The following is a 27332-nucleotide window of genomic DNA, read 5'->3' on the forward strand; positions in this document are numbered from 1 at the left end:
TTCAAAAATCAAAATCAAAATCCATCTCCTACATGAAGCTTTCCCTGAACACTCAGGCCCAAAGTAATCTCTCCCTCCCTCCTCTTTAAGTCGATAAATGTCATGTTCATACCACATTTATCCACTTACTTCCAGGTATTGTTAATTATTTTTCACACTAATTCTTAACTCCCTAATTAAAGGGCAAGAACCATGTTTTCTACATTTTTTTTTTACTGTTAACATCACATTCTGACAGCTTGGAGAATCAGGTGTTTCCCTGAAGTTTTCTACTTATGTGACGAAGCTTTTTTCAAAAAATGTTAATGGATTTTTTCTACAATATATTACATACTCTCTTTCCTCTTTAGACTGTGAACAGTATTTAATTTTTTCCTAGAGGGCCCCGGGTCATCATTCTGAAGGAAATCACTGATGAGAAGACCTCCTCAGGACATCTATGGAGGGAATGATGATTGATGATGGTAACTACTCACATCTCCTGAGTTCTTTAAACTTGATTCAGTACTCTCTTCACAATTCTGGAATCAGTGCTACAAGTCTTATTGGTCCATCTGTCAGCTGAGGTCCAGTTCAGAGGGACTGAGAAGACTTGCCCATGTCCTAGAGCTAGCAAGTGGCATTCATTCACCTCTAGGTCAGCTTTAAGTCCCTGGCTCTTTGCATTCCTCCATGCTATTGTTATTCAATTGTGTCCAGCTCTTTGTGACTCTGTGGACCATACTGTCCATGAGGTTTTCTAGGCAAAGATACTGGAGTGGTTTGCCATTTCCTGCTCCAATGGATCAAGGCTAACAGAGGTTAACTGACTGGCCCAGGGTTACAGAGCTAATAAGTGTCTGAGGCCGAATTTGAAATCAAGTCCTCCTGATTCCAGGCACAGAGCTCAATCCTCTGAGTCACCTAGCTGTCTCCTCCATGCTAACATTCACCAAAGAAAGCAAGCTATTTTCCTATGTATTATAATATTCCAGACAACTACACTTTTAGAATTCTAGATTTGGAGGTATGTATGCATATCTCTTCCCTGTCAGCTGCCACTTAATACTAGAGTGATGTCACTGTAATAATATCTGATTATTCTGGAATACCCTCCTTTGGCAAGCCATGCCCATTATATATATATTATATATGTATTATATATGTATGTATGTATGTATGTATGTATGTATGTATGTATATATTCCTAATGACATGATTCATCACTCAAATTACCAAAGACCTAATAGATTTAGAGCACAAGCCTGAGATTCCCCTGTGAGTAAAGTACAAAAATTTTAGGACGAAGACTTTGTAACATCATTTTTGATTGTTATGAAGTCTTTTTTTTTTGCTTATTTCCTGCTTCTCAGGCCATGTTCTAGCTAAGTAAGGTTAGTAGCTAACTGAATGAAATGTTACTGTATGCAATATTTTGTAACCCCTATATAACTGAATGGGTTCCAGAGTGAAAATATTAGGATAACTTCATTCTGTATTTACTGCCCTGCTAGATTTCAACTCCACAGAACAAGATGCCCCTCCCAGAATTAGCTCACCCCTTCTCAACTCCCACCACTCTGCTAACTCAAGCTGTATTTGACACCACCCTCCCTTAGCCTCCTCTCCTCTCTGACTGGAGGGCACAATATCAAGCTCCTCCCAAAACCTTCCTTTATAGAGGGCAGAAACTGGACTCTAGGCTCACTCCACTTTGCACCTGCTGCTCTGCTTGCTTTCAGCTCCACAGAACAAGATGCCCCCGTGCTGGGTGCCTCTTGGTGTCTCTTTTGAATTTTAAGCTTTTTGAGGGCAGGGATTGTCTATTCATTGTATCCCCAGAGCTTGGAACAGTGCCTGGCACACAGTAGGTGCTAAACAAATGTTGACTGGACTGGATCACTTGATCATAGATCCAGAGCTAGAAGGAATCTCAAAGGCAATCTAGGTGCCTCCCTTGTTTCAATGATGAAGAAAATGAGACCCGGGGGAGTTTAACTTGCTCAAGGTCACACAGGGAGGTGTTCTAAGGAGGATACCAGACATTTCTTTAGAGGTTTGCATTGCTGTTTTGTTCCTGGACAACCAAGCTAAGATGAACATCACCATAAACCATTCAATAGACCATAGTCCTCCTGCATTTCAAACCAAAGTTAATGGTCTATGTCACCAAACACTAAGGAATCAATTTGTGAATTGAGGGGATGAAACCTCTACCACTCAATAAATCCATCATAATCAGTCCAATTTAAGGGACTCCTTTACACTTAATTATATTTTAAATACCATCATCCAAAAGATAAGATTCAAAGTTAAGATTCTAAAGAACATCTGATATATACTTATACCATCTCTTTGGACCAAAGCAAAATTGTACTCTTCACAATCACTGGTCAGAAGAATGAAGTATGAATTGTCCACTTTGGATCTGCATCACTCAGAATATCCATTCTAGCCTAGCCTACAAGGCTGATGAATTCTTAAAGGTATCATATTCAGTGCACAGCTGTGCATACAGTAGCTGCCACAAAAAGAAACCTTAACAAGTGACATGTGTGAATATATGTATTATATATGTACATATTGTCACATGTCACACACAAATGTCATGTGTGTACATGTACACACACACCTATTTAAGGTTTACATTACCCTATTTGAGCCTTGCAATAACCCTAAGAGGTAAGCAGTACAAGTGTTAACTTCAGTTTACAGCTGGAGTGAGACCCAGGGAAGTTTCAACACTGGACTATAGACACAGATCTACTAAGTGTCAAAGGTAGGATTTACACTCAGGTCTTCTTGACTCCTACTCCAGCACTACACTCACTACACCATGCTGTCTCAAAGATTAAGAGTTAGATTAATTTTCACTATCCACCAGGATACTGGGGCTTAACCAACATGGCAATCTGCCAGATGCCTTGCTACAGCATGCATACTACTTCTCTCCCTCTTGTCACCTTTTTCTCTGGGAACAATAATCAATACTACCTCTGTTACTGGAAAGAGCACGACAATTCACTGCTCTATGGGATCTACACAGAAAGCCCCTAACTGCCTAGACTAAAATTCCTTTGCCATATTGCCCTAGTAGAATGTAGGTTCCTGAATGGAAGGGCTGTTTCACTTCTGTACTTTTATTTTCAGGGCCCAACACAGTGCCAGGTATACAGCAAGTGCTCAATAGAGGACTGCTAACTGACTACCCAGGAGTGAAATTTAAGCTGCTTCATTTAGCTGGCATCACTGTGGGACAGGTTTTACCTAGACAGCAACTTACTTAGAAAAACTAGTAACAGTGCTATCTAGGTAATGGCCATTTCACATATGAATAAGGTAAACTTAAATCATTATGAATTTATAAAAAAGTAAGCATTATTTCAGGAAATGCAAAGCAAACCCCAATACTTTTAAAAGAACAAGAATTTGGGTAATATTTTAGTCCTTGATTAACAAGTCCTTCCAATTAAAAAACAAAATATGCAAAATTACTCCCAGAGATCATATCCCTGGTTTTAATGAATGACATGAACATCGAATTTTATTGGGCAAAAAATGATACTTAGAAATAGGCTGGCCTTTTCATTTTCTTTTGGATAAAACATCTGTACCTTCTTTATCCTATGGGGGAAAATGGCAAAAATTATGCAATTAAAAATTAAGATGGATTCGTAGTCGAAAATATTTAATGTGCACTCAATATGACATCCCCCAAAAATTCATATTTAGGGATCTGATGCCTGAGATGTTATTATTAAAGGCTGTAATTACCGCCTAATAGCTGAAGCTGGCCAACAGATAAGAAAATTTATTTTTACATAAAATGGTCAAGCTTATATGACACAGGAATCATGTAGGTACGTGTGTATGTATATTCAACCTCTGTGAAGGTTCTCCAAATTCACATTAATACTCCAAATAAACGCTTCAGCAATATCTCAAGTGGGTCATCATATGAAACATCCAATGGAAAAATTGTCCTAAGCAGAAATGAAACGGCACCCCCCCCCAAGGTGGAACAGAGAGGGGTAAAGAGGGCGTGCCCCATAACCTTAAACTCCTATTTCAAAATGTCATGTCCAATAATTCTATTCTGTGACATTTTTTAAAAAACCATGAGGGAAATTTCCACCGTCAGTGATATTAAGTGACATTGTTTTTGTTTTCCAAGAATATTACTGCTGCAGTGAGGTCCTCAAAGCCTACCTTAGAGCTTGTTACTAATTTTATGTGTATTTTTCTCTCTACCCCCCTGAAAGGAAATAAATAAACAAATACAGGCTCAACCATATGTGCACTGGAAAAGCACTGCTACACCTACCAAGTTCATTTTTTAAAACTACAACTAATGGAACTCTTTTAAAAGGTTCAATTATTCATAGTTTTAACACTATTTACGAAAAAATTAAATCATAAGTTGTGTTTTACCAACAGTAGAATTATGTCTGACACTCTCAGCTGGCTTGTCGTCTTTCACCTTAGGACCAAAAAGAAACTCCTTGAGAATCTTGCACTGAAGTAATACTTCTAAAACCATTAAAATCTGCAAAACTGAAAATGTCGCTCTTTACCACATTTTATTTCGTGTGTGCTGATGATAGGAATTCTAAAAATACACTTTAAAAACATTCTTTTCCCTTCCAAGTTCAAACTGTCTTTTTAAATGGGATGGTACCACAATCAACCCACGGCCTGTTTTCTTCTCACCTAGCAGCAGCTGATTTCTCCACCACCTATTTTCGGAGTAACAAGTTAGAAAAGCCACAGAATGAGTGCAGAACCCCAGCCGACTCGGAGAGGCAGGCGGGCGTCCGGGCGGCGCTGGCTCGGCCGCCTATGATTCAGCACAGGCGCCGCGGTCCCTTTAAGTCAGAAGTGCTGAGCCCGCCGGGCGAGCAGGCGGACCGACGAGCCCGGAAAGGTCACCCGGCCTGGGGAGGGCGGCCGGGCCGCGGGGGCCCCGCCGGCGCCGGGGAAAAGTTTCTAAGTCGGGCGACCCCCCTCCCGCCCAGTGCGGGCCGGCCCGCAGGGTGCGCGGCCGTTCCCCGGGGCCGGGGCCGGCGGGACAAGGCTCGGGACTTGGATCGGGACGAGGCCCCGGGGGGTGAGGGGAGGAGGCCCCGAGAGGAGGAGAAGGAGGGAGGAGGCGGCGGCGGCGGCGGCGGACGGCCCCTACCTTTCTTGGCTTTCGGCGAGCTCCGCTTGCTCCGGGTATTGGCTCTCTCTTCCTCTATAGCAGCTGCTATCTCCGGGTTGTCTTCCCCATTGTACCACACTAGCAGCTCCTCGCCCGGCTCAATTGGCTGCAGGGAGAACAGAGAGCCAGGCCACACCAATCAGGACGAGGGTTGTTAGCGAGGGGGGGCCAGCCCGGGCTCCGGGCCAGAGGGCGTGGAGCTGGCGCTGGCGATTACAAACAGCTGGACGCGGGTCTCGCCACAGACTTCCCAACTCACTCACTCACTCACTCACTCACTCACTCACTCACTCACTGACTAACCAAACAGGAAGAACCCTTTAACCCGCGGCGGTGGCGGCAGTGGCGGCAGTGGCGGCGGCGCGGCAGCCGAGCCCGGGAGGCTAGAGCGGCCGTGCCTCCGCCCCTGTAGCTCAGAGCAGCGCGCCCCTCTGCGGGAAGGAGGACCGACGCCTGGGCTCTGCTCCAAGAGAGAGGCCCGCCCCTCGGAGAGCCGGACGAGATCCACGGGCCTTGCCTACCTGGGCTGGCCCAGGGAGCTGGGAGATCCAGCACTTTAGAAAAAGCACAGGAACTCATGGCTCCAAGTCCATGGCAAAACAGACACCGGACAACGTATAGCAGGAGACTATCTGCCATTGAGAGAGATTACACAGCTCAACCGAGAGGGGGTCCGGGATATCACTCAAAAAGAAACCAGGCCCATCTTTTTTTTTTTTAATTTTTGTTATTTATGGTAGGTATTGGGAGCTGTTTGGAGCTGGGCAGCTGTTAATTCCTGAAGGGCTGTCAGATTTCAAAAAGGCTCAACATTTCTTCCCATATTTTATTGTAAAGTCCCATTGATTAAAAATGGGGTTCAACCTGACAGACCACAAAGGAGACTGAAAATTAAATAAACTTAAAAGGCAACAACATATTGCTTATTTTATATACACACAAATGGACACATATAACTTAAAAGCAATAATACACATGCTTAAAAATCAAAATTATCATATTACAAAATCATGTTTACTATTCCAAAAAGTTCAAAAAGCAAACTTGGGAAATTCAGCTTAATAATACTGCATATTTTTAAAAAGATTAAAAGGAAGAGAGCACAGATGAAAGCACAGAAGCATGTTTAAGAGAAATGCCAATTAATAATAATGACAAAAGTATATGTGCCATTCCATTTATAAATGCACTACTATTTATAACACACAGCCATACTAAAAAGAGACAGAGACATCACAAGTACATAAGTTGTAGTTTTATTAATATGACATTTTAATACTGCTAGTGAAACACTCAATAACAGGACAATTATTTTAATGTTTTGTTCCTATGTACCATATCAAAATTATAACTTAATTCAAGGTGGAAAGTGTAAATAGCTAGCATGTACCTATTAAAATAGTAATTACACATAGACATTTTAATACTTAAATGTCAGTATAAAAAGTATGAGAGAAAAATTTTGAACTTTGAAAAAATATCACATACAAACTCATTACATGGAGAATCTGATCCTTTTAAGACGGAAAAAAAAATACCAGTTTTGACTGAAATTCCTTTATTCTCTACTGCATCCCCCTCACAAAAAAAAAAATGCCACCCAACCCCAAAAGATAGGTAAAACCAAAAAGATTTTATTTCGAAGTCTTTGGACCAATGTAAAATTTCTCCTGTGTGGTAATATATTGATCTGTTTTTTCTTGTTTGGAACCAATTAAATTTAGACCAAGAAACTCAAATGAATCTTTAGACTTCATCAATAGTTAAAGTTGGTATTTAAAAAGTTACTTTTTAACATTCCCATAACTAATACATTCCAGACACAAGCACTTCTTACCCATAAACTAAGCTGTTCCATGGCAATGTAACTTCAAAATATTTGTCTTCTTGTTTGTTGGCATGTTTAACGAATACGGTACACTAATAGGGGATATGGGGGAAAAAAACTAAAAAATATATACAAGGTTAAATAAACATCTGCAAGGCCTAGGTGAAAAATGGGAAGTAAAGAAGGTTAAGGAAGTTATTTTCCTTTCTCAAAACTCAAAAACAATCTCTAACTTATCAGAGGTGGCACAAATGGCAAGCAATTTCTACACCCCTAGGATTCTATTCCAAAAGAAGATAAACTACTTGAGGGTTGAGATTATCTGCTTTTGTCTTTAGATTCCCAGCACCTAGCATTTAGGGAGCACCTAAGAAATGCTTATGGGCTGAATACTGAATAGAGTGATAATAGGATGAACACATTTGGAATCAATCAGAAGACTTGGAGGCAGCCTGGTATAAAGAAAGAAGTCTGAATTTGGGAGCCAAGAAACTTCGGTTTAAATCCCTGGTAGTCACTAGCTGGTGGCCATAAGTAACTGCCTGAATTCTTTAGGACTTTAACTTTCTTGCCAATAGATTACTAGGTCACAGAATCTGAGCTGAAGGGAATCTAAAAGGTCATCACTTCCAATCTGTGCCAAAGCAAGAATTCATTCAAAAACGTAAGTGACATACCCAGCCTTGGTGCTTGAAGACCTTTAGTAAGGGAAGCCCACTTCAGGCCAACTTAGTCCATTCCACTCTGACCCAAGTCTAAGTGTTAGATATGTTTTTTTCATTCTGCCAAGCCTAGGTCTGGCTCTCTGAAGCTTTTGGAACAAATGTAAATCCCTCTTCTACATTACAGCACCTCAAAAACTGAGGCAGCCAACTATCCCCTACCCTCCCAACCTTGCCATTTTCCTCTTCTCCACATTCAACATTTCCACTTCCTTCCCCTGATTCTGCTATGGCATTATATTAAGGCCCTTCACCAACAGAAATGCCCTCCTCTGGAAATTATTCATTTTATCATCATCCTTCCTGAAATGTAATACCCAGAAATGAATGAAATACTTCAGAAGTGGTCTGACTTCAGAATTATCATTTCCCTCATTCTAGACACAACGCATCTCTTAATGTAGTCTGGTATCACACTGGTGTTATTGCTTAGGCTATCATATCACACTTTTGACTCATACTGACATTGTAGGTGAATAAAACTCCCATATTTTGCATATGAACTATGGCCCTTCAGTGTCATGCAGTAGTAAGAGCAACAGATTTCTACTTAGAGGACCTTAGCTGGACCTGGGTTCAAATTTCACTTCTTTCACTTACTGCCTCTGAGAACTCGGGCAAATCACTTAATTTCTTTGGGCCTGTTTCCTCACCTATAAAATGAAGGAACTGGGCCAGAAGCCTCCATGATCTCTTTTAATACATATAGCATTTATATAGTTTGCAAAGTGCTCTATCAATTTTATCTCATTTAATCTTCAATAACCCTAGATGGAAGGTGCTATCCTCATCCCCATCTTACAGATGAGGAAACTGAGGTAGATGGGTTAACTGAGTTGCCCAAGCTTACTGACAGCTATTAAGTATCTGAGACTTCATGGAACATCTTCTTGACTCAAGGTCCTGTGCTCTATCCTGAGGTATCAAACTCAATGCCTACAGAACTCCCCACTGAGGCCTAATCAGACTAAAATGTAATTGGGAAATGTTTAACAAAATAACGAAAAATAGAACATGGTTAATTTGTACTTTTCCAAGTCAATATACGCCCAAAGAGATGTTTCTATTTGTGTCTGACACCACTGCTTGAATCCACCATGATACCTAGCGGCTTCCAGTCTCTAAGGTTATGAAAATCAAATGAAATAACTTGTATAAAGTGTTCTGAAAACTTTAAGATGCTAGCTATTATTAGCATTTTTATTCCCCCAAGACCCTGTATCCTGTGCCATCCTCTTCTCTAATCCAGCCTCCACTCATCGGTCAAACTGATCTTCCTAAGGTGCAGATCTGATCATGTCACACACGTTCAATAAACTCCAGTGGCTCCCTATTACCTCCAGGATCAAACAGAAAATCCTGTGTTTGGCTTTTAAAGCCCTTCATGACCTCCCCCCACCCCTGCCTACGTTTCTAGTCTACATTCTTAGTGTTCCAGCAGTGACTCTGGTCTCCTTACTGTTCCTTACAAAAACCACTCCATCTCTAGACTCTGGGAATTTTCACTGGCTGTCCCCCATGCCTGGCTCTTTCTCCCTTCCTCCTCATCAATTCCTGGTTTCCCTGACTTAAAGTTAACTTTGTCTAAGCAGCCTCTCCAGATCCTCCTTAATTGTATTTTCCCTCTGTTGATCATTTTCAGCTTATCAAGTCTATCCTGTGTGTACACGGTTCTTTGCATGTTCTCTTCCCCCTGAGAGCAAGGGCTGGTTTTTGCCTTTTCTCTGTATGTTCAGTGTCTGGCATGCAGCAGGTGTTATTAATTTTGCTAACATGAAATTTCCCCTAACTATTGCATGTAAGACTAGATTTCTGAACCCGAGTAAGACTGCCTTTATCCCTATTCAATTTCACCTTAGTAGACTCAACCCAAATTAAGACTTTTAGATCCTGTCATTCATTGTGTTAGCTACCCACCCCACCCCCCAATTCTATGTTATCTGCAAATATGATGAATAATAAAATCTATGTCTTCATACAAATCACTGATAAACAGGTTAAAGAGCAATAAACCAGGCACAGATCCCTGAGGCACTCCAATACAGATCTTCTTTATATCTGCTCATACCACTAGTTCTAAATCCATGGCTGTGCCGGTTTAAGGACTACTTCCCCATCCTATCCACAAGCATATGATGTGACTTTGTCAATGGCTTTGTTAAAAATCTAAAGAAAGTTCGTATTCAACAGCCTCCTTACCCCTAAAAAAAGGGTCCAAAAAGTAAGGCTAGCCTGGCAAAATCTGTCCCTGAGGAAGACAACCTGGCCTTTGTGATCATTCCTTCCTTTTCTAGGTATCCATCAATCCCTTTTATAATACATTTTACAGTTTTGCCAAGATTAAGCTCAAGCTCATTATCCTATCATTGGCAGGATCCACTCTTCTTTCTACCTACTTCAGTTCTACCCCCTGCCTCATTTTTGGAAAAGGGGCATCTTCCCCTTCTCCCATCCTGTGGCATGTCTTCAATTTCCAAAAATTTTCAGAAATAAAAGCAACTTGCCAATTACATGTAATAGTCCTGCACTTTGAATATCCTAGGATGAAGCTTATCTGAACCAAATGACTTATCAAGGACAGCTAGAAACTACCTGTGTCATTTGTGTTCTGTCCAAATTAGTATAAAGATAGATCATTCATTCTCTATGATAAAGAACACAAAAGCAAAACAACAGTTGAGTAGTTCTGCTTCTCAAAACCAGTCATCAACCTTGTTCCAGCAACCCAAGTCCTCTACTTTCTTTGATCTCTCACTTAACAGATAAGGAAGGAACCTAAAAGGGTAATTGACTTGTCCAAGATCACAAAGGTAACAAACACATTTTCAGGGTTCATATCCATATCCATAAGCTACAAATCCATTAGTTTTTCCAAGGTTCTTTTCAGCTCTAATGTTTATTGACTGTAGGTTCAACACCTACAAGCCATACATGGGTAAGTCATTTAAGCCGAGTTTCTTCATCTGTAAAATGAAGACAATACTGCTTATATTATTTCTTTCAAAGAGTTATTTCAATACAAGTACTTTGTAAATTAAAATATTACTTATTAGTGTACTCACAGAACAAATAGTTTATTTTAGGGCTCTATTCTGCTATAAACTTCTAGAAAGTGCTACACTGTGATTACAGTTTTGGTAACACAGAATAATATAGTTTCTATACTTTAGATTGAGAGCTCTTATTTTCCAAAATACCACCCTCATACTAAAACTTTATGTAAAAAAGTACAAGAGTTGTTTTTTATCTGAAAGCACCTAATGTAAAATTTCAAGATGTATAAGGTAAAGATGTACAATGGCCAACCTGATTAATTCAGAACACTGTACAACTTCTTCCTATATAATGGACAGCTACTCTAGAATGAAGTGTGGATGGCCTATCTAACCAGTAGAGGGGTGGAAGCACACACACACACACACACACACACACACACACACACTTTAAGGCAGACTGGAAAATAATAATAATATATGTGAAAGCAATATTACTGTGTCTTCTATTCCTAAATCCAAGGGGTTATCTGTATCTCCTTAGCATTTAAGCAAATAATTCCTATAACAAATCTGAAAAATAGGAAAGCAGAACCATTTCTGGTCTTATTTGAGAACAAATAATAAAAAAAAACCCCAGCAAATACAATGCACACACAAAGCCAAAGTTTTTAAAAGGCAAAGGACCACAAAAACACCTAATGATGGCTCACGCTATTTATATTAGCTGATGTTTTCCTACAGCAACACAGTTTCACAAATATAAGCAATACTTCTTCCATTTATCACAACTCTTTCACTCCTTTTTTTTATCCTACCTAAACGAAAGGCAACATTATTTGCTCTCTGAAGTTCAGAGCTGTACATAACATAGCCTTCTAATAGTCTCCTGGGGGATATAATACTTCCAATTTTGTAAATACTAAGATATTTCTGATTAAAAAAAAAACTAGGCTAATACATTCTTTTTCTCTAATAAAAGTAAAGGTTAGATACCTATACTATTACTAGTATGGCCTCCCTCAGTTCAAACAACTACTATATTGCATCAAATAGCAACACCAAGAAAAAAAGCTCATCTGAGTCAACCTATTTACTATATCATCTAAACCAGAGGTGTCAAACACAGGGCCAGCAGACTGTAGGTGGCCCATAGCACTCCAGAGTACAGCTGGAACCAGATTCAAATGTAATTTGGGAAATATTTAATAAAGGAAATGAAAATCTAATGAAACATTAAACAATGTCACATTTTAAAACTAAGTCAATAAATATGCAGCTTTAGAGATCCTTATGTACAGATTAGTTGCCCCTTTCTGTTTGATACCAAAGATCTAAATGGGTAGATGGGAGTAGATGGGGGTTCATGGGAGAGAGAACTGAGCATAAAGCCAGTCTCCTTCTTTCAAAGTCAGAAACTTGGCTTATACCATGAAAAATATATCTAGAAGAAAAATATGAGATAAAAAAGGCATGCTATATATTATATATTGAGAGGGAAGAAGGAAGACAGGGAGAGAGAATGTGACTTATCACATTTAGCTAACAGCAGCTAGGTGTATCTTACAACATTCTCGAACCTTAAAATCTTTATGATATACTACTGTTAACTTGTAAAGTGGTTCACACAATTGGGATTACAGTTTGGAATTATGCAAGAAAAATGAATGAGCTCTTTGACCCATAATCCCACTATGGGGCATAAACCCCAAGGAAGACAAATGAAAACAAAGGCTTTATAGAAATAATGATAGAGACAGAGAAAAATATACAGAAACACAGGTGTATGTAAATATCTTGTATGTTTACATATACATGTCTTGCTATATAATTTTCCATTATATCCATTATGCCTTAATTTTTTTAAGCTATTGCTTATTTTTATACCTACTGATATAGTATGACAAGAACATACTATTTTTTGAGTTCTTGGCTGTAACAACAAGCCAAAATTCTATGAATGGGGTTGGAGGGCAAGGAGAAGTCTTCGGAGGGGAGGTGTATACAACAATGTAAATGGAAAAATACCTAAAATGAAACTGAACTCTAACTGAAAAACCAATAAAGTCCTGGAGAAGAGATAAAACATATTTAGACCTTCCATGACAAGAAATGAAAAACTTCCAAGAGAAAATGTTATATACTGAGGCAGAGACAGTAACTATATTGGATGCTTTTGTTTTTCTGAAAAAGAGAGAGACAGATCTAGAAGGCACTGGAGGTGTGAAATGACCAATATGACAACAAAAGGCATCAATAAGACAGAATTTTAAAAATAAAATTAAAAACAAGAGAAAACAAAATAAAACAGGCTAAAAATAGGTTAGGGGACGCCAAAAAATAAAATAAAATCAAGAATCAATATTAACAGGGAAGCAGGGAAATAAGCAGTCATAATATTTGGCACAGATTAGTGATACCTTCTTACAGAATAATCTGACAATATAGTGTAAGAGTGAAAAATGGATCATACCCTTTGACACAATGATCTCATCACAGCGACTCTAGCTTAAATATAACATGAAAAGGGGGCATTTTTTGTCTATTTATAAATGGTTACTTTGTGTGAGCAAAAAACTAGTAGCAACCAAAACAGTCAATACTTGAAAATGTCTGAAGAAAATAACCTGTTTGTGGATATTATGGGATGTTAAAAGCTCCAGGCGCTGAGATCACGAACACCCAGTCAGTGAGGCACAGCTTTGGTAGCTTCTACCAGGCTGGAAATTCAACTTTTACGCATGCTTCCTCCTAAGGATTGGCACAGCCACAAAATATTTGTAGAAGCACTTTTCAGGTGGCAAAAAAAGGGGGGAAACAAGTGGTAGCAGATCAAATGAAAAAATGATTAATAAGCATGTGGCTTTTGACTTTAACGGAATATGATTACACCATCGGAAGCTACAAACATCAGGAGTTCATACCCATGCAATGATTTCTATGAACTGACACAGCACCAACGAAGCAGAACCAGAACATACACAAACACAACAATAACAAAAACAACACTGAAAGGCAGTGCCACATTGAAGAACCCTAATAAACAACTGGCCTAGAGAGCTGATGATGAAACACACTTCCTCCTTTCAGTAGAGAGGTGGGACACAATGGATGTGGAATGTGGCCCAGTCAGAGAAGGCTACCCTTGGCTGATCTTCCTGTAATGTTTTGTGTTATAAAGAAAGGTTTCCACGGGGCAATCAAAAAGGGACTAGAGGAATGAAATAAGAGGAAAGGGGGATGGGTCAAGGAAGAAAGGACTCATTTAAAGGAAAATACTGGTGTGAAAACAAAAGGGAATAAAAAGGTTTTTTTTATTTTAATTATATACCTTTTAAAGTGTATGGATCTTTATATACTTTTGTTTATATCCTCTGCGAAGATGTACTGCATCATTTTTTTTCAGATATTTCATTTAAAAAAACCCATAATTCCAGAAGGTAGAGACTTTGTCTTTTGCTTTGTTCAGCATTCTTTTGAAAATGTCCTATAGTCAACATTTAATACTGAGGATGAAAAATGTAAATGACAGTGATATATAAGATAAGAATTATCACTAAACCAACCAGAAGGATGAAATGAAACAAATACATGGTGTGTTATTATGCTTTTGTTCTCTCCTTAGCAAGATAAACATGACATAAATTTTGGGGTTCAGGCCCAAGATTACTCTCACATGTGATTCTCTTGGAAATGGTGGTTCTTTTTAGTGTTGTAAATATCATGTTTATAACTTTAAAATATTTTAAAGTGGCACAAATACTTATCAGCACACACAGATAACACGGCTTATAACTTATTTATAAAACATGCATGTGGCAAGGACATAATGGCATGAAGAGGTAGTGAAATGTTCTAAGCATTCTGTAACAAGCATCTACAATCCTATGATCCTTTTCCAATGAAAAGGCTTGCTTCTGTTGTTGTTGTTTTTAATGCATGAAATAAATGTGCTTTCTGGTTATAAGCAAAGATCAAAACCCCTAAGAAACTTGTAGACAGGCAAAGAGAAGATGCCCTGTCACAAGGCACATCCCTGTGTACGGCAGCTTCTAACACTTCCCTACAGCTCCCCCTGGTGTTACTCCTTAGACCTTCTACTTTCATCACCTCTTCTTCCAAAGGCACATCAAACAGCAGATGCTACTCTTAATAATCGAGGAAGCCCATCCCGCCAAAGAAAAACGAACCCCCTTGGGACGTAAACCACCAGACTGAAGCTAGTTCTCATCCAACATTTTCAACTGATGTGACCGGGTAACTTTCACATGGAGCATAGCTATGACTTTGTAAGGCAATGTAAGTAAATGAATGATATTCTCTTTATGACTAATACTGCTAAATAAAGAAATGTCTATATTTAATGGCCCCAGAAGGTGAAGAGGCTTAAAGAAGTATTGAAAACTATTATGCTACTTGGGCTTTTTTGGCAGGCGTTTTGATACTGCTTTAAAAATGTTCTATAACTTCCTCTCTCCAGGTAAGAAAAGGTTAGTTTCATCATGAGGCCTCACGGACCTGGATTCTGATGAAATCCTGTAGTGATGCTCTCTTGGTTTAAGTTACACAGTACTGCAGCAATTCACAGAGGCTTCAGTAGCATCTCTGAATGTATTCCTCATTTCTTAAGTCATAATAACATTCTATTACATTCAGATGCCACAATTTGTTCAGCCATACCCCAGATGAGGGACATTTGCTTTACTTCAAGTTTTTGCTACCCCAGAGTGCTGCTAAGAATGTTCTGTTATATACTAATCAATCAACAAGCATTTACTAAGCATGTAGTACATTCCTGGCACTAGGGATTCAAAGATAAAAAATGAAATCATCCCTATTCTCTAGAAGCTTATACTGTCAAGGGAAATAGCACATATCTATATAATTTTATATAGGGATAGGATCTATGATTTCATTGGCATGTGGGTTAGGAAGCTACCTCTCCCAAAGCAGGTAGGTCATCACTTCTACAACTTATATTCTTGAACCCTAAGAATTTAAGTGCCTTGCCCAGAGTCACACAGTCAATATATGTTAGAGAATGGAACTTGAACCCAGCCACGTCTTGCTGGTTTCAAAACCAGCTCCCTATTATGTCATATTGTCTTCTCAGCATATACAAAATATTCAGAATGTAATATATGTTTATAATAAAGAAAATAAATGCAAAATTGTTATTATTATTATTATTATTATTAATACAGTAGTTAGGGAGGGCACTAGCACTTGTAGGAATAAAAAAAAACTTTCAGGTAAAAGGAGTTACTTAAGCTGAGTCTTGAAGAAAGTGAGTTCTATGAAGCAGAGTTGAAATGGGAGTGTTTCCAGGTGTGAAATACAGAGGCATTGGGGGGAAGAGGGGAGAGAGAACGGAGTTCATAGTTTGTCCTATCAAGTCCTATCAAATTCACCAATTTGAGATCTTGCAATAATCTAGGTCATGAGAGTGTGTGAACTAAAGGTGTAGCTATGTGAGTAAAGAGAGGGGGGGGGTTTAAAATGAGAAAGTTTGTAGAAACAACACCATTTAGCAACTGACTGAATATGTGAAATGAGGGAGTCATTTCAAACCAAAGAAACTGAGAAGAATGGTCAGTGCCTTTGACAGAAATGGGGAAGTTCAGAAGAGGCATGAATTGGTGGACAGAAAGATACTAAGTCATGCTACGTGGAACTTCTCTCTGTCACTGACCTCTTTGGGTACATGTCTGTTACTTTGCTTTTTGATCCAGTCCAGTTAAGAATCTGAGACAAAAAAAAATAACCTGTCTTTTCCCATCACAAAGAGAATAATGCTTAATGTGAGACCTGTAGAATTGTCCTGAACAAGTATGACACTGAGCAAGTTACTTAGCTTCCTGGTCCTTCAGTTTCCTCGGGTTTATTAGGGGTTAGGGGTTGGGGGATGGGAGGATAGGAGGTGTGTGAACTAGATTGGTCTATGAGGTCTCTATGATCCTTTCATTACAATGGCTTGTGGATTGAACACAATATTAAGTGTCACTATCACAAAATGTTTATTAAGCTTCCGTAAAAATTTCTATATACTATTCTTTCCTTGACTAATGATAATTCTTATATCTAATCAACAAAAAATCAGAGTTGTATATTCACAAGTTAATAATATAGAGAAAAAGTAAAACTGAAGTTAAGACCTGAGTTCCCATCTCCCTTCTGACATATTCTAGCTGTGTAAGCTTGACCAAGTCAATTACTAGCTCCTCAATACCCCCAGACAACCCTCTATGATTAGATGAGTTACAGGACAGTTGCCTATTTGCACTGGTAAATAAAACTTTCTCACCAAAAGTTCCCCTCTCTCATGAAATCACATAGGTTCAGACCAATAATTTTTTTCTTTCCTCCTGAAAAATCCTTTATTTGAGGCAAAAAGAGTGAGAAAGGCAAAGGCAGCTTTGGAAACTGCATTGAATGTGGGCCAGAAGGACTGAGAACTTAGCCCAGCTCTGCTATTCTACCATGCTGGTGACCTTGGAGCAAGTCATCACCCCACTGTGAGACCTTAGTTTTCTCATTTGTGAGAGGAAGTAATTGGATTTAAGTGATAACAATGGTCCCTTCTAGATGCAAACTGATTATCCTACAGAAAAATTCAGAAAACCATTTTGTCATTTGTTTGTCACATGAATAAATGAGGGTAAAGACAATGGCAGCAGACCAACATTAGAAGGCTATTTTAATACTCCAGCAAAGGGCATTAAAGGCCTGAACTAAAGTAGTAGCCATTTGAATAGGAAGGTGACAAATGAAAAAGACATTATATAGATAGGGTCAGCAAGATTTGGCAATATAGAAGTAAGAAACACTAAAAGCTGGTTATTTGAAAAGGCCAAAAAACAAAAAAAAAAAAAAGAAAAGGCCAACAAAATGTATAAATCTTTAGCCAACCCGATTAAGAGGAAGAAAATCAAATTAAACAAAATGAACAATTAAATGAAAATGAACAAGGCTAAATTGTAACAGAGAGGAAATAAAAATTATCACAATCAACCTTGCAATTAGTTGTATGCCAAAAAAATAGAGAGTTCAAAAGAAAGAATACTGTCTACAAAAATATAAAATACCCAAATTAACAGATCAAATAGAAAATAAAACTGAACTAATTTCAAATGAACCACTAAAGGGAAAAAAAAAACCTGATAGAGTTACAGAAGAATACTATAAACTTTAATACCTATACTACAGATATTCTTTTTTTTATTTTATTTTTTAGTTCCAGATTCTCTCCCTGCCCACACCCACTGAGAAGGCAAGAAATACAAAACTCATTACAATTATGAAGTCATGCAAAAGAAAACATTATTCTCAAAAACTGAGAAAGAAGGCAATCTACAAAACTCACAAAGGAAATTATACTTCTAATACCTAAACTAAGGAGGGATAAAACAAAGATGGAAAATGTAGAATATGCGAATGAATATTGATTCAAAAACTTTTTAAAGATCTTATCCAAAAATGATTATAAAAATTTATTCCAAAAAATCATTCATTATGATCAGGGTAGATTTATACCAGGGAATCAAGAGTTTACAAAAACAATTATAATAATAGCAGAAACAATGAAAACTGCATGATTATATCAGTAACTCATTTATAGGTAAAAAAAAACCCTACAGAATATAGGTGCAAGAGGATTTTTTTTTTACATGTGAAAAGGGATCTAAGACCAAAGGCAATGAAAAAAAAAATGCTAGAATCTTTCCCAAAGAAATCAGAATTAAAAGATGTCTTCTTTCATGCTGTTATCTGACCTATTTCTAAAACCACAAGCAACTGTAATAAGACAAGAGAAGTAAATTAAATGCATAAAGACAGGCAAAGAGGAGATAATTCTTATTTGATGAGAATATGAAGATTTACTTGGAAAAGTTCAAAGAAATCAGCAAAGAAACTAATTAAGATAATTAACAGATTCAGCAAAATTACAGGCTACAAAATCCTCAAAACACAACAGAAATTCTATATAGTAGCTAGGTGGCTCCGTGGATAGAGCATCGAACTTGGAATAAGGAAGTCTTGGGCTCAAATCCTGCCTTACACACATTCTAACTGTGACCCAGAGCAAGCCACAGAACTTTCTGTGCCTCTCAATGCTCTCCTCTGTAAAATGAGGATAAGAAAAGCACCTACTTCCCAGGGTTGCTGTGAAGACAAAAAGGAGATCATTTTTGTAAAGCACTTTGCAAACCTTAAAGCAATCGATATAAATGGTAGCCATATAGCAATAACAAAATCCAAGAGACCATAAAAGAGGCTGTATTCAAAATAAGTATAAAATATTGGAGTCAATTAATCAAAGCTCACTCAACACCTGTGCAAAGAACAGTTTAACTAACTGAAAGGATAGTCAATATTCATGGCTGGGCCGTTCTAAAAGAACAAAAAGTTATGACAATAATGCCTAAATTTATTTACAGAATGAGTGCTATAACAATCAAAATACCAAGAGGATATACTTTTCAAAGCTAGACATATAAATAACAAAACATATTTGGAAGAAAGAATGGTATACAGCATCAACGTAAATGATGAAAACCAAAAGAGATGATTACAAAAGAAAAAGTAGATAATTTTAATTATATGAAATTGAAAAGGTTTTGTATGAATAAATGCAACTATGGCACCAAGAAAGTCATTGATTGGGGGGAAAAAAACTATGTATAAAATATCTCTGACAAGGATCTAATAAGCAAGAAATATAGACAACTAACAGAAACATATACAACTAAAAACTATACCCTAATAGTAAATGGGCAAAAGATATGAACAAACAGTTCTCAAAAGAATTGCAAACCACCACATGAAAGAATACCTTAATACACTACTAGGAGAAATGTAAATCAAAACAACCCTGAAGTTTCATCTCACACCCAGAAAACTGGCAAAGATGGAATATTAAATGCTGGAGGAGCTGTGAAAAGACAAATATACTAATGCAGTGCTTGTAGAGAAATGACTTGGTCTTACAATTCTGCAAATCAATTTGGAATTATGCAAAAAAAAAAAGCGACTAAAATGTTTGCATTATGTGAACCTGAATTTCTACTGCCCAAGCACATATCCCAAAAGAGGTCAGTGACAAAAAGAAAGAGCCCATATACACCAAAATACTTCATAAGTATTATAATACTTTTCCCAGTAGCAACAAACTAAAAGCAAAGTAGATATGCAGTGGCTAAATAATGGCTGAACAAAATGTGGTGTACACATGTAAATGGAATATTACTGTGATATAAGAAACGATGACTATGATGAATGTGGAGAGACATAAAAAGGCTTACATGAATTAAGGCAAAGCTAGGTAAAGAAAATCAGGAAAACATACATAATGGCTACAGCAATGGAAAAAAAATCAAAACCGAATATAGTGAAATTACAATCACCAAGCTTGAACACAGGGAAGAGACAAGAAAAAGTACTTCTACCTCTTTGCAAAGATGGGGAACTACAGTTGTGGAAAATTGTGTATAATATCAGACTTTTCAGTATGCTCATTGGTTTTGCATAACTATTTTTGGCCTTTCAAAGAAATTCTTATAAATGGTGGCCTTTGGGGGGTGGGGGGAGAAGAGGGAGGAAAGTAAGTAACGTAAAAACAGAAAACAGGGACCTGTGGTTTCACTGGTATAGGGAGGTAGAGAAGGAAGAAAAGAGAAGGAAGTTCTACCAATGCAGACAGCAATACAGTTGCAAGTTGTCAATTTCTCTGCAATTTTATGGTCTTAGAGAGCTGCCTATAGTACTGCCAGCTTAAGTGACTTCCCCACAGGAACACAGCCAGTGTGTTAGAGGTAAAACAAAGGGTATCCATCTTTTGCTTATCAAAAACAAAAGATAGTTAATAAATATTTTATACACACACATACGCATATATACACACAGAATTTTCATTATAAAAATGGCAAACTCAAATGATACCTTCAAAGTTTTATAGTAAATGGTCCTGTTGATTTCCAGTGGAAAAAGATTTTGTTCCTTTCCTGATCGGGCCCAGTTCACATACCGAAGCCAATTCCCCTTCTCTGGATCAGTGGCATCAACACACATCCATCCCAAGTTTGGATAATATACCTTAAAAAAAATTATTATTATTATTGTTAGTGCTGTTGTTATTGTTATTGTATATGTAGCACTTCACAACTTACACACATAATTCTTTATGGTACACAGAGCACTTCCCTCACAGTTCTGTGAGGCAGGTAATATAAACCACCACCCAAGTCAACAGGAATTGCTTCTGTCATCTAGAACAGTGGTTCCTAATGTGAGGACCAACACAGTTACTTCAAAGTAGGTCTAAATCCAGGTGCACAATAAGCCCTGTTATTTTGAGTTTTACTCACCTCCAACAAAATGAGCTATATATTTATATATTTATATATATATATACACACACACACACACACACACATACATATACATATATACATACATATATGTATATATATACAAATAAAAACAAGTTTATTACTGTTTCTCAAAAGTTTATTACTATTTCTCAAAAGGACCTAAACTCCATGACTGATACAGATTACATGATTTAAAGTCATATTTCTCAATTAATAGATGCTGAGAATACAAATACTATCACATATGGGTTTCTGAAATATCAAAACTTCACTGAAGGACCAAAAAATACAGAATCAAAGAAAATAATGGGAAAATAAAGGAAAAGGGAACAACACTTCTAGAATGCAAACAATAGTATAAAGAAGCAGTCATCAAAATAATTTAATATTAAAAAAAATGCATCAATAAAATGGCCCTGACAAAGGGAGAATCAGAAATAATGGCACTCAATACCCCAGTGTTTGATAAACCTGAAAACATAAATTACTTGGGGAAAAATTCTCTATTTGATGAGAACTGCTGGAAAAACTGGAAAGCAGCCTAGCAGAAATCAGGTTTAGAAGTCTACTCTACAAATTTTAAATAATAAATTCAAACTGATAAGCAACCTGAACCTCATACCATTAAAAATCACAAGAGAAGCAAATCATATACCTTTCATAACTTTACAAAAATGTACCCCTAAACAATAAGAGAAGCAATTTCAAATGATAACAGATAATTTTATAACATGAAATAAAAATACTTCAACAAATGCTAACGCATCTAATTAAGAAGCGGTAAAATGGGCAAGAATAGCAGCCATATTTAATACTACAAGTCATTCTTCAACAGATAAGTGAGCAGAGGATATAAACAAATTTCTTCAAAAAAAAAAAGAATTGTAAACTATTAATAACTATATGAAAGAATGATCCAAATCACAAATACTAAGAAAAATGCAAACCAAAAGAATTCAGAGGTTTCAGCTCATCTAGCAAATAGACAAAGATTACAACAGATGAAAAAGTCAGTGTTGGGAGAAGGACAGAAAAAGGGTTGTGGAGATAAGACTAATGCATTGTTGACAGATATGAATTAGTACAATAATTTTGGAAAGCAATTTGGAATTATATCAATGTGACTAAAATGCCCGAAGATTCCACTTCTAGGCATATATCACATGGAGGCCATTGAAAAAGTTCCCATATATACCAAAATTTTCACAGCAGCATATGTGGGTACAAAGAACTGGCAAAGTAAATGCCCACTGATTGGGTAACAGCTAGATATATTGTGCACTGGAATATACTGGAATATCACTGTGCTATACGAAACAATGAAAATTATGAATTATGAATATGAACACAGAGAAGCATGAAAAGACTTATGTAATTTGCTACAGTAAAGTAGATAAACCAAAGAAGAGCTTGAGAAGACACATTCCCCATTTCCTCTGCAGAGCTGGGTATTTCCATGGATGTGAAACCTTTTGAATATAATCAGATTTTTTCTATGTATTGATCAGCGATTATTTTTCCTCTCTTCTTCCCCTTTTACTTTAAAACAATTCTTGGTTATATTATGGATATCTATTCAATAGGGGTAACAGAGAGGGATAGGGGGAAATTTTGGCAATGTAAAAACAATTGAAATTTTTAAAGGAGTTTCTTATATTCAAAAATGTTGGGGATCACTAGTCTTAGACCCATTTTTTTTAGTTACGTTATCTTACAGGTGTCTATCTTCTCAACTAAGCTGTAAAATCCTTGAGGACAAAATATTCTTTATAGAGTGCTCATAAAAGTCCTTTTTTTTTTTTTGCTTCTTGGTGAGGCAATAGAGGTTAAGGACTTGCCCAGGGTCACACAGCTAGTGAGTGTCAAGATGTTTGAGGCCAAATTTGAACTCATGTCCTCTGGACTCCAAGGCCAGAGCTCTATTCACTGCGCCATCTTAAGTGCTTACTTTTGCCTGACACTATTCTAGGCACTGGCAATACAAACAAAGGGAAAAACAATTCCTGCTCTCAACATGTAAATAATTAGGTATATAAAAGATACATACAGAGCAGATGGAAGGTAAACTCAAAAGGAGAAGGCACTAGAAGCTGGGGGATCAGCAAACAAATATCTATTAACTGATTCATTGATAAATCTAACAACAGGACATTAGAAATGGCGATTTAGCTTCCTGTTCTCAATTACAGGAAGCAATACAGACAATTTCAGAGCATCCTCTTTTTGCCTTACTAATTAAGAAAATCCAAAGATACCAAAAGCTAATACACAGACTAAACATGCAGGGGTTTTTTCTCCTTCATTTCTCAGCCTACTTAATTCTTAAATTTTGGTGGTAAGCACAAACAAATGTATCTTTGACTCGTGATTTTCATTATCTAAGAAAAACTCCAATTCATATTGTGTTGACAGATCTGAGTGGGAGATTTCTCCCTAATTGAGAGAGAATAATGTGTTTCGTACAGCACCGTGACCTACAATGATTCTTTAAAAAAAAATTGGGGGGGGGAGAAAATGAAGAGCTTTTTCTGTCAGCTGAAGAGATTACACTTTTCAGTTTGAACAGCAAAAGAGAAGCAGATACAGGTATATCAATATCAATATGGCAGAGATAATCCTAAAAAAATCTTGTGCGTAGATATTTTATAAATTAAATATTTTTAATGACTTGGGTTACTTTGTGATTTACAGGAATCCTTCTGCACAGCTGTATTTTTAATGATGTCATGAGTTACCACGTCCAAGGAATTCATTCAAATAAGCCAGCATGCTAAACAAGCCTGAGATCTGAATATAAAAAATCCAGTAAAGAAAAAAAAATTACACCACTGAGTATCAAAATATAATTCTAATTGCTCTTATAACGAGTTTGTTAAAAGCAAGGTACAGCTTTAATTGCAGAATTTGCCTAGTTTCCCTTTTTTCCACATCTCTAAATATGCCACCTGTATATAAGAAGGAAACAACACAAGTAAAATATCTATTTTTACATAAAAAAAGAAATCCCAAACTCAGAGATTGAACTGAATTGAGGCAGTGGAGTATTATGAAACAGTACTGGGGGCAGCTAGGTGGCACAGTGCATAGAGCACTGACCCTGCAGTCAGGAAGACCTCAGTTCAAATCCAGCCTCAGACACATGATACTCACTAGCTATGTGACCCTGGGCAAGTCACTTAACCCTAATTGCAAAAGTACTGCACTAAGAGACAAGAGAGACCTAGATTTGAATTCTACTTCTTATTTACAAGCGTTAGGACCATGAACAAGTCCCTTAATATTTCTCAGTATTAGTTACCTACAAATGTTGTTTCTGTGGGAGACAGCAATGGAGTCAGGGACGCATGATGCTCAATACCACTGTGACCCTGGGCAATTCACTTCATCTTTTCCAGTCTGGATTCTCCTCAACTGCAGAATGAGATTAGATGACCTCTGACATCTTTCTTTTCCCCTCAACTTAAACATGAAATCTTTTATATCCCACATTCTCTCACATGACACTCCCCAATGCCATCATTACTTCACAGGATCGGCCACCAATCATCAACAAGCATTTATGCCTATGACAAGCACAATTCAAGATGACAGAACTCACTACAGATAATGAAGTATCCCAGTAGTTACCTTCAAGAAGCTTCCAACACACTGGCAAGATAGAACGTGTACACAGCTAAATGCAAGATACAGACAAAATGAATACAAATTACTGGGGAAGAGGGAAAGCAGGGAGTATGGAAGAATTATTAGAGCAATCAGGAAAAGCTCCTTGAAGGTGGTGACAATAAAGCTGAGTCTTGAAATGAACTAGAAGTTGCAAAAGGCCAAGGTGTGCAGGAAGAGTATTACAGCAGATGGGATGCGACGCACACGGAACAGCAAGTTGACCCATTGGCCAGAGCACAGACTGTGTGAGAGCAAATGACATATAATCAACAAAAAAAGGCAGGAGAGAGCCAGATTATAAAGAGTGACAAAAGCCAGATAGACACACGATTTGTTGCTCAAAAAAAATTTATTTTGCTAAAATCTTTAATATTTGGGTCACATATCCATTTGGAATTTATTATGGAATATGGTATAGAATGTTGGCCTAAACCTAATTTCTGCCAAACTTTTCCAACTTTCCCAGGTGTGCTCATCAAATAGGTCATTTATGTTTTCAGGTTTAATGAACACTGGATTATTGACAGGCAGGAAGTAGGAAACGCATTTTGTTTTTAAAACCTAACAGGGTTGTTTGTATATTATCCTAGCAAAAATAAGGAGCCAGGGCAGCTAGATGGCACAGCGGATAGAGCACCGGCCCCAGATTCAGGAGGACCTGAGTTCAAATCCGGCCTCAGATACATAATACTTCCTAGCTGTGTGACTATGGGCAGGTCACTTACCCCCAACTGCCTCACTTAAAAAAAAAAAATAAGGAGCCAGTGACACTTCTTGAACAGGGAAGCAACACAGACAAACCGGCGCTTTGAGAAAATCCATTTAGCAGCTAGGTAGAGAACAGAATGAAGAGAGAGACTGAAAACAGGAAGCTTCAATCCCAAACTTTGAATTTAACTATTTTGTACATATTTGCATTTGTATTTATTCACTTAATATTTCTATCTCCCTCATTAGAATGCAAGTTCCTAGTACGTACATAAGGATTGTTTCATTCTTTATACACGTATCTCCAGTGCCTGCAGGGCACATCATGAGCACTTAAACAGTTATTAAAGCATGTAGATTTGGGAGTCTTCTACATATATATGATAGGTGAATCCCACATAGAATCAGAGTGTAGACTAAAAGTCCGGGCAGCTAGGTTATGGAGTAGATAAAGCACTGGACTTAGCATTAGGAAGATCTGAGTCCAAATCTTGCCTCAGATATTTAGTATGTAACCCTGAGCAAGTCACTTAACTTCTCTTTGCCTCAATTTCTTCATCTGTAATACCAAAGGGTTGGACTTGATGTCCTCTAAGGTCTCTTCCTGTTTTAAGTCTACGATCCAGTGTTTCCCATTTGGGGTTCACAACAACAGTCCAAGTGGTTTGAGCTAAAAATTCTACAAAGATCCCTTGAACAGTAAATGACTGCCTAATTATTTTACAAATATATTTTTACCATGACAAGTATGTACATGTTTGAAACATTATAGCAGCTAAATAAAACCATGATGATCACTTGTAAAACAATTCTGGTGTTCATGCAATGATTCCATTAAACTCAGACCACTTCTGACTAAGCACAACGTATTTCTGCAGTTTCTCAACCTGTCATCAAATTGTTTCCAAACCATCCTAAGGGTTCCACATTCTAGTGGCAATCCCAGAAGACGGCCAGACACATGAATATGCCCTCATTTTCATTCTGTATGCTACACCAGAGTAATTCCCTCATTCCCATTACCCCATAATCATATCTCATCCCGCGTGTAATCACATAATCAAGATGTTTGCAAACATCTGCATTTTTGCAGCCCAAATACCAGGCTGTTTGAAAACCATGATCACTGGGTATTCATATGATAAGCCATCTAGAAATCATCACAGAGCCTCACAAGTGTTCTGCAAAAACAAACCTTCTTCTTGAAGTATTAAGGTTGTTTTCCAATTTAAACTTATCCTCAATTTATGTTACTATTCGTCCATCTGTCAGATTTTGAAACTGATTGGCCAATTTTCAAATGATTGGCAAAACTTTCAAATGATTGGCAAAACTTGTCAGTCATTCAGTAGAGTCTCTGTCAGAGTGTTACAGGGTATGCCACTGGTAGAAAAGAACAAAGTCTGAAGAGATTCTTTCCCTACACAGGTTAGTCCATATGTAAACACTGTTAAAGGAAGCAGTTTATGAAATTGAACTTCAAGCATATTTATCATTTAATACAGTGTTTGTCACTAGCAAATAGAAAAATAAATATTTTATATCATGAACAGTTGTTCTTTTTCATGAATGTGTTAGATGGCTAAAAAATAAATCAATTTCCATTGCCCAGCAAAAGACATTGTAAAATTCTAACATTTCCCAATATATATTTCTGTGAACAAGCATTTTTACTTTGTTCTTGTTTCAAATCAAAATGTAGAAACATATTTTACATGGAACTAAATTTCAGTCTGTATTTATCTGGTGTTGAGCCAAATATTGCAAACTTTTGACCAAAAAAAAGCCCCAATACTGAATTAAGTTTATAGGTGGTTACAGTCCGTTAAACATGTTCCAAATTACAACTTATTTATTCAAAAACTC

The 27332-nt window shown here is 37.4% G+C and overlaps 1 protein-coding gene across 3 annotated transcripts in view; it reads right to left on the reverse strand.

Moving 5' to 3' along the window:
• Positions 1-27332, reverse strand: part of PRDM2 (PR/SET domain 2) — a 200766-nt gene that overhangs the window by 119824 nt on the left and 53610 nt on the right. For all 3 annotated transcript variants that reach the window (XM_020973482.2, XM_020973451.2, XM_020973473.2), the window contains exons 5-6: positions 20662-20814; positions 5159-5285 (exon numbers count right to left, since the gene is read on the reverse strand). In XM_020973482.2, the coding sequence (XP_020829141.1) occupies positions 5159-5285; positions 20662-20814 (280 nt within the window). The remainder of the gene's footprint in view (positions 1-5158; positions 5286-20661; positions 20815-27332) is intronic.

The sequence above is a fragment of the Phascolarctos cinereus genome, unplaced genomic scaffold (assembly GCF_003287225.1).
Source record: "Phascolarctos cinereus isolate Bilbo 61053 unplaced genomic scaffold, phaCin_HiC Scaffold_726;HRSCAF=1367, whole genome shotgun sequence".
Classification (NCBI taxonomy): domain Eukaryota; kingdom Metazoa; phylum Chordata; class Mammalia; order Diprotodontia; family Phascolarctidae; genus Phascolarctos; species Phascolarctos cinereus.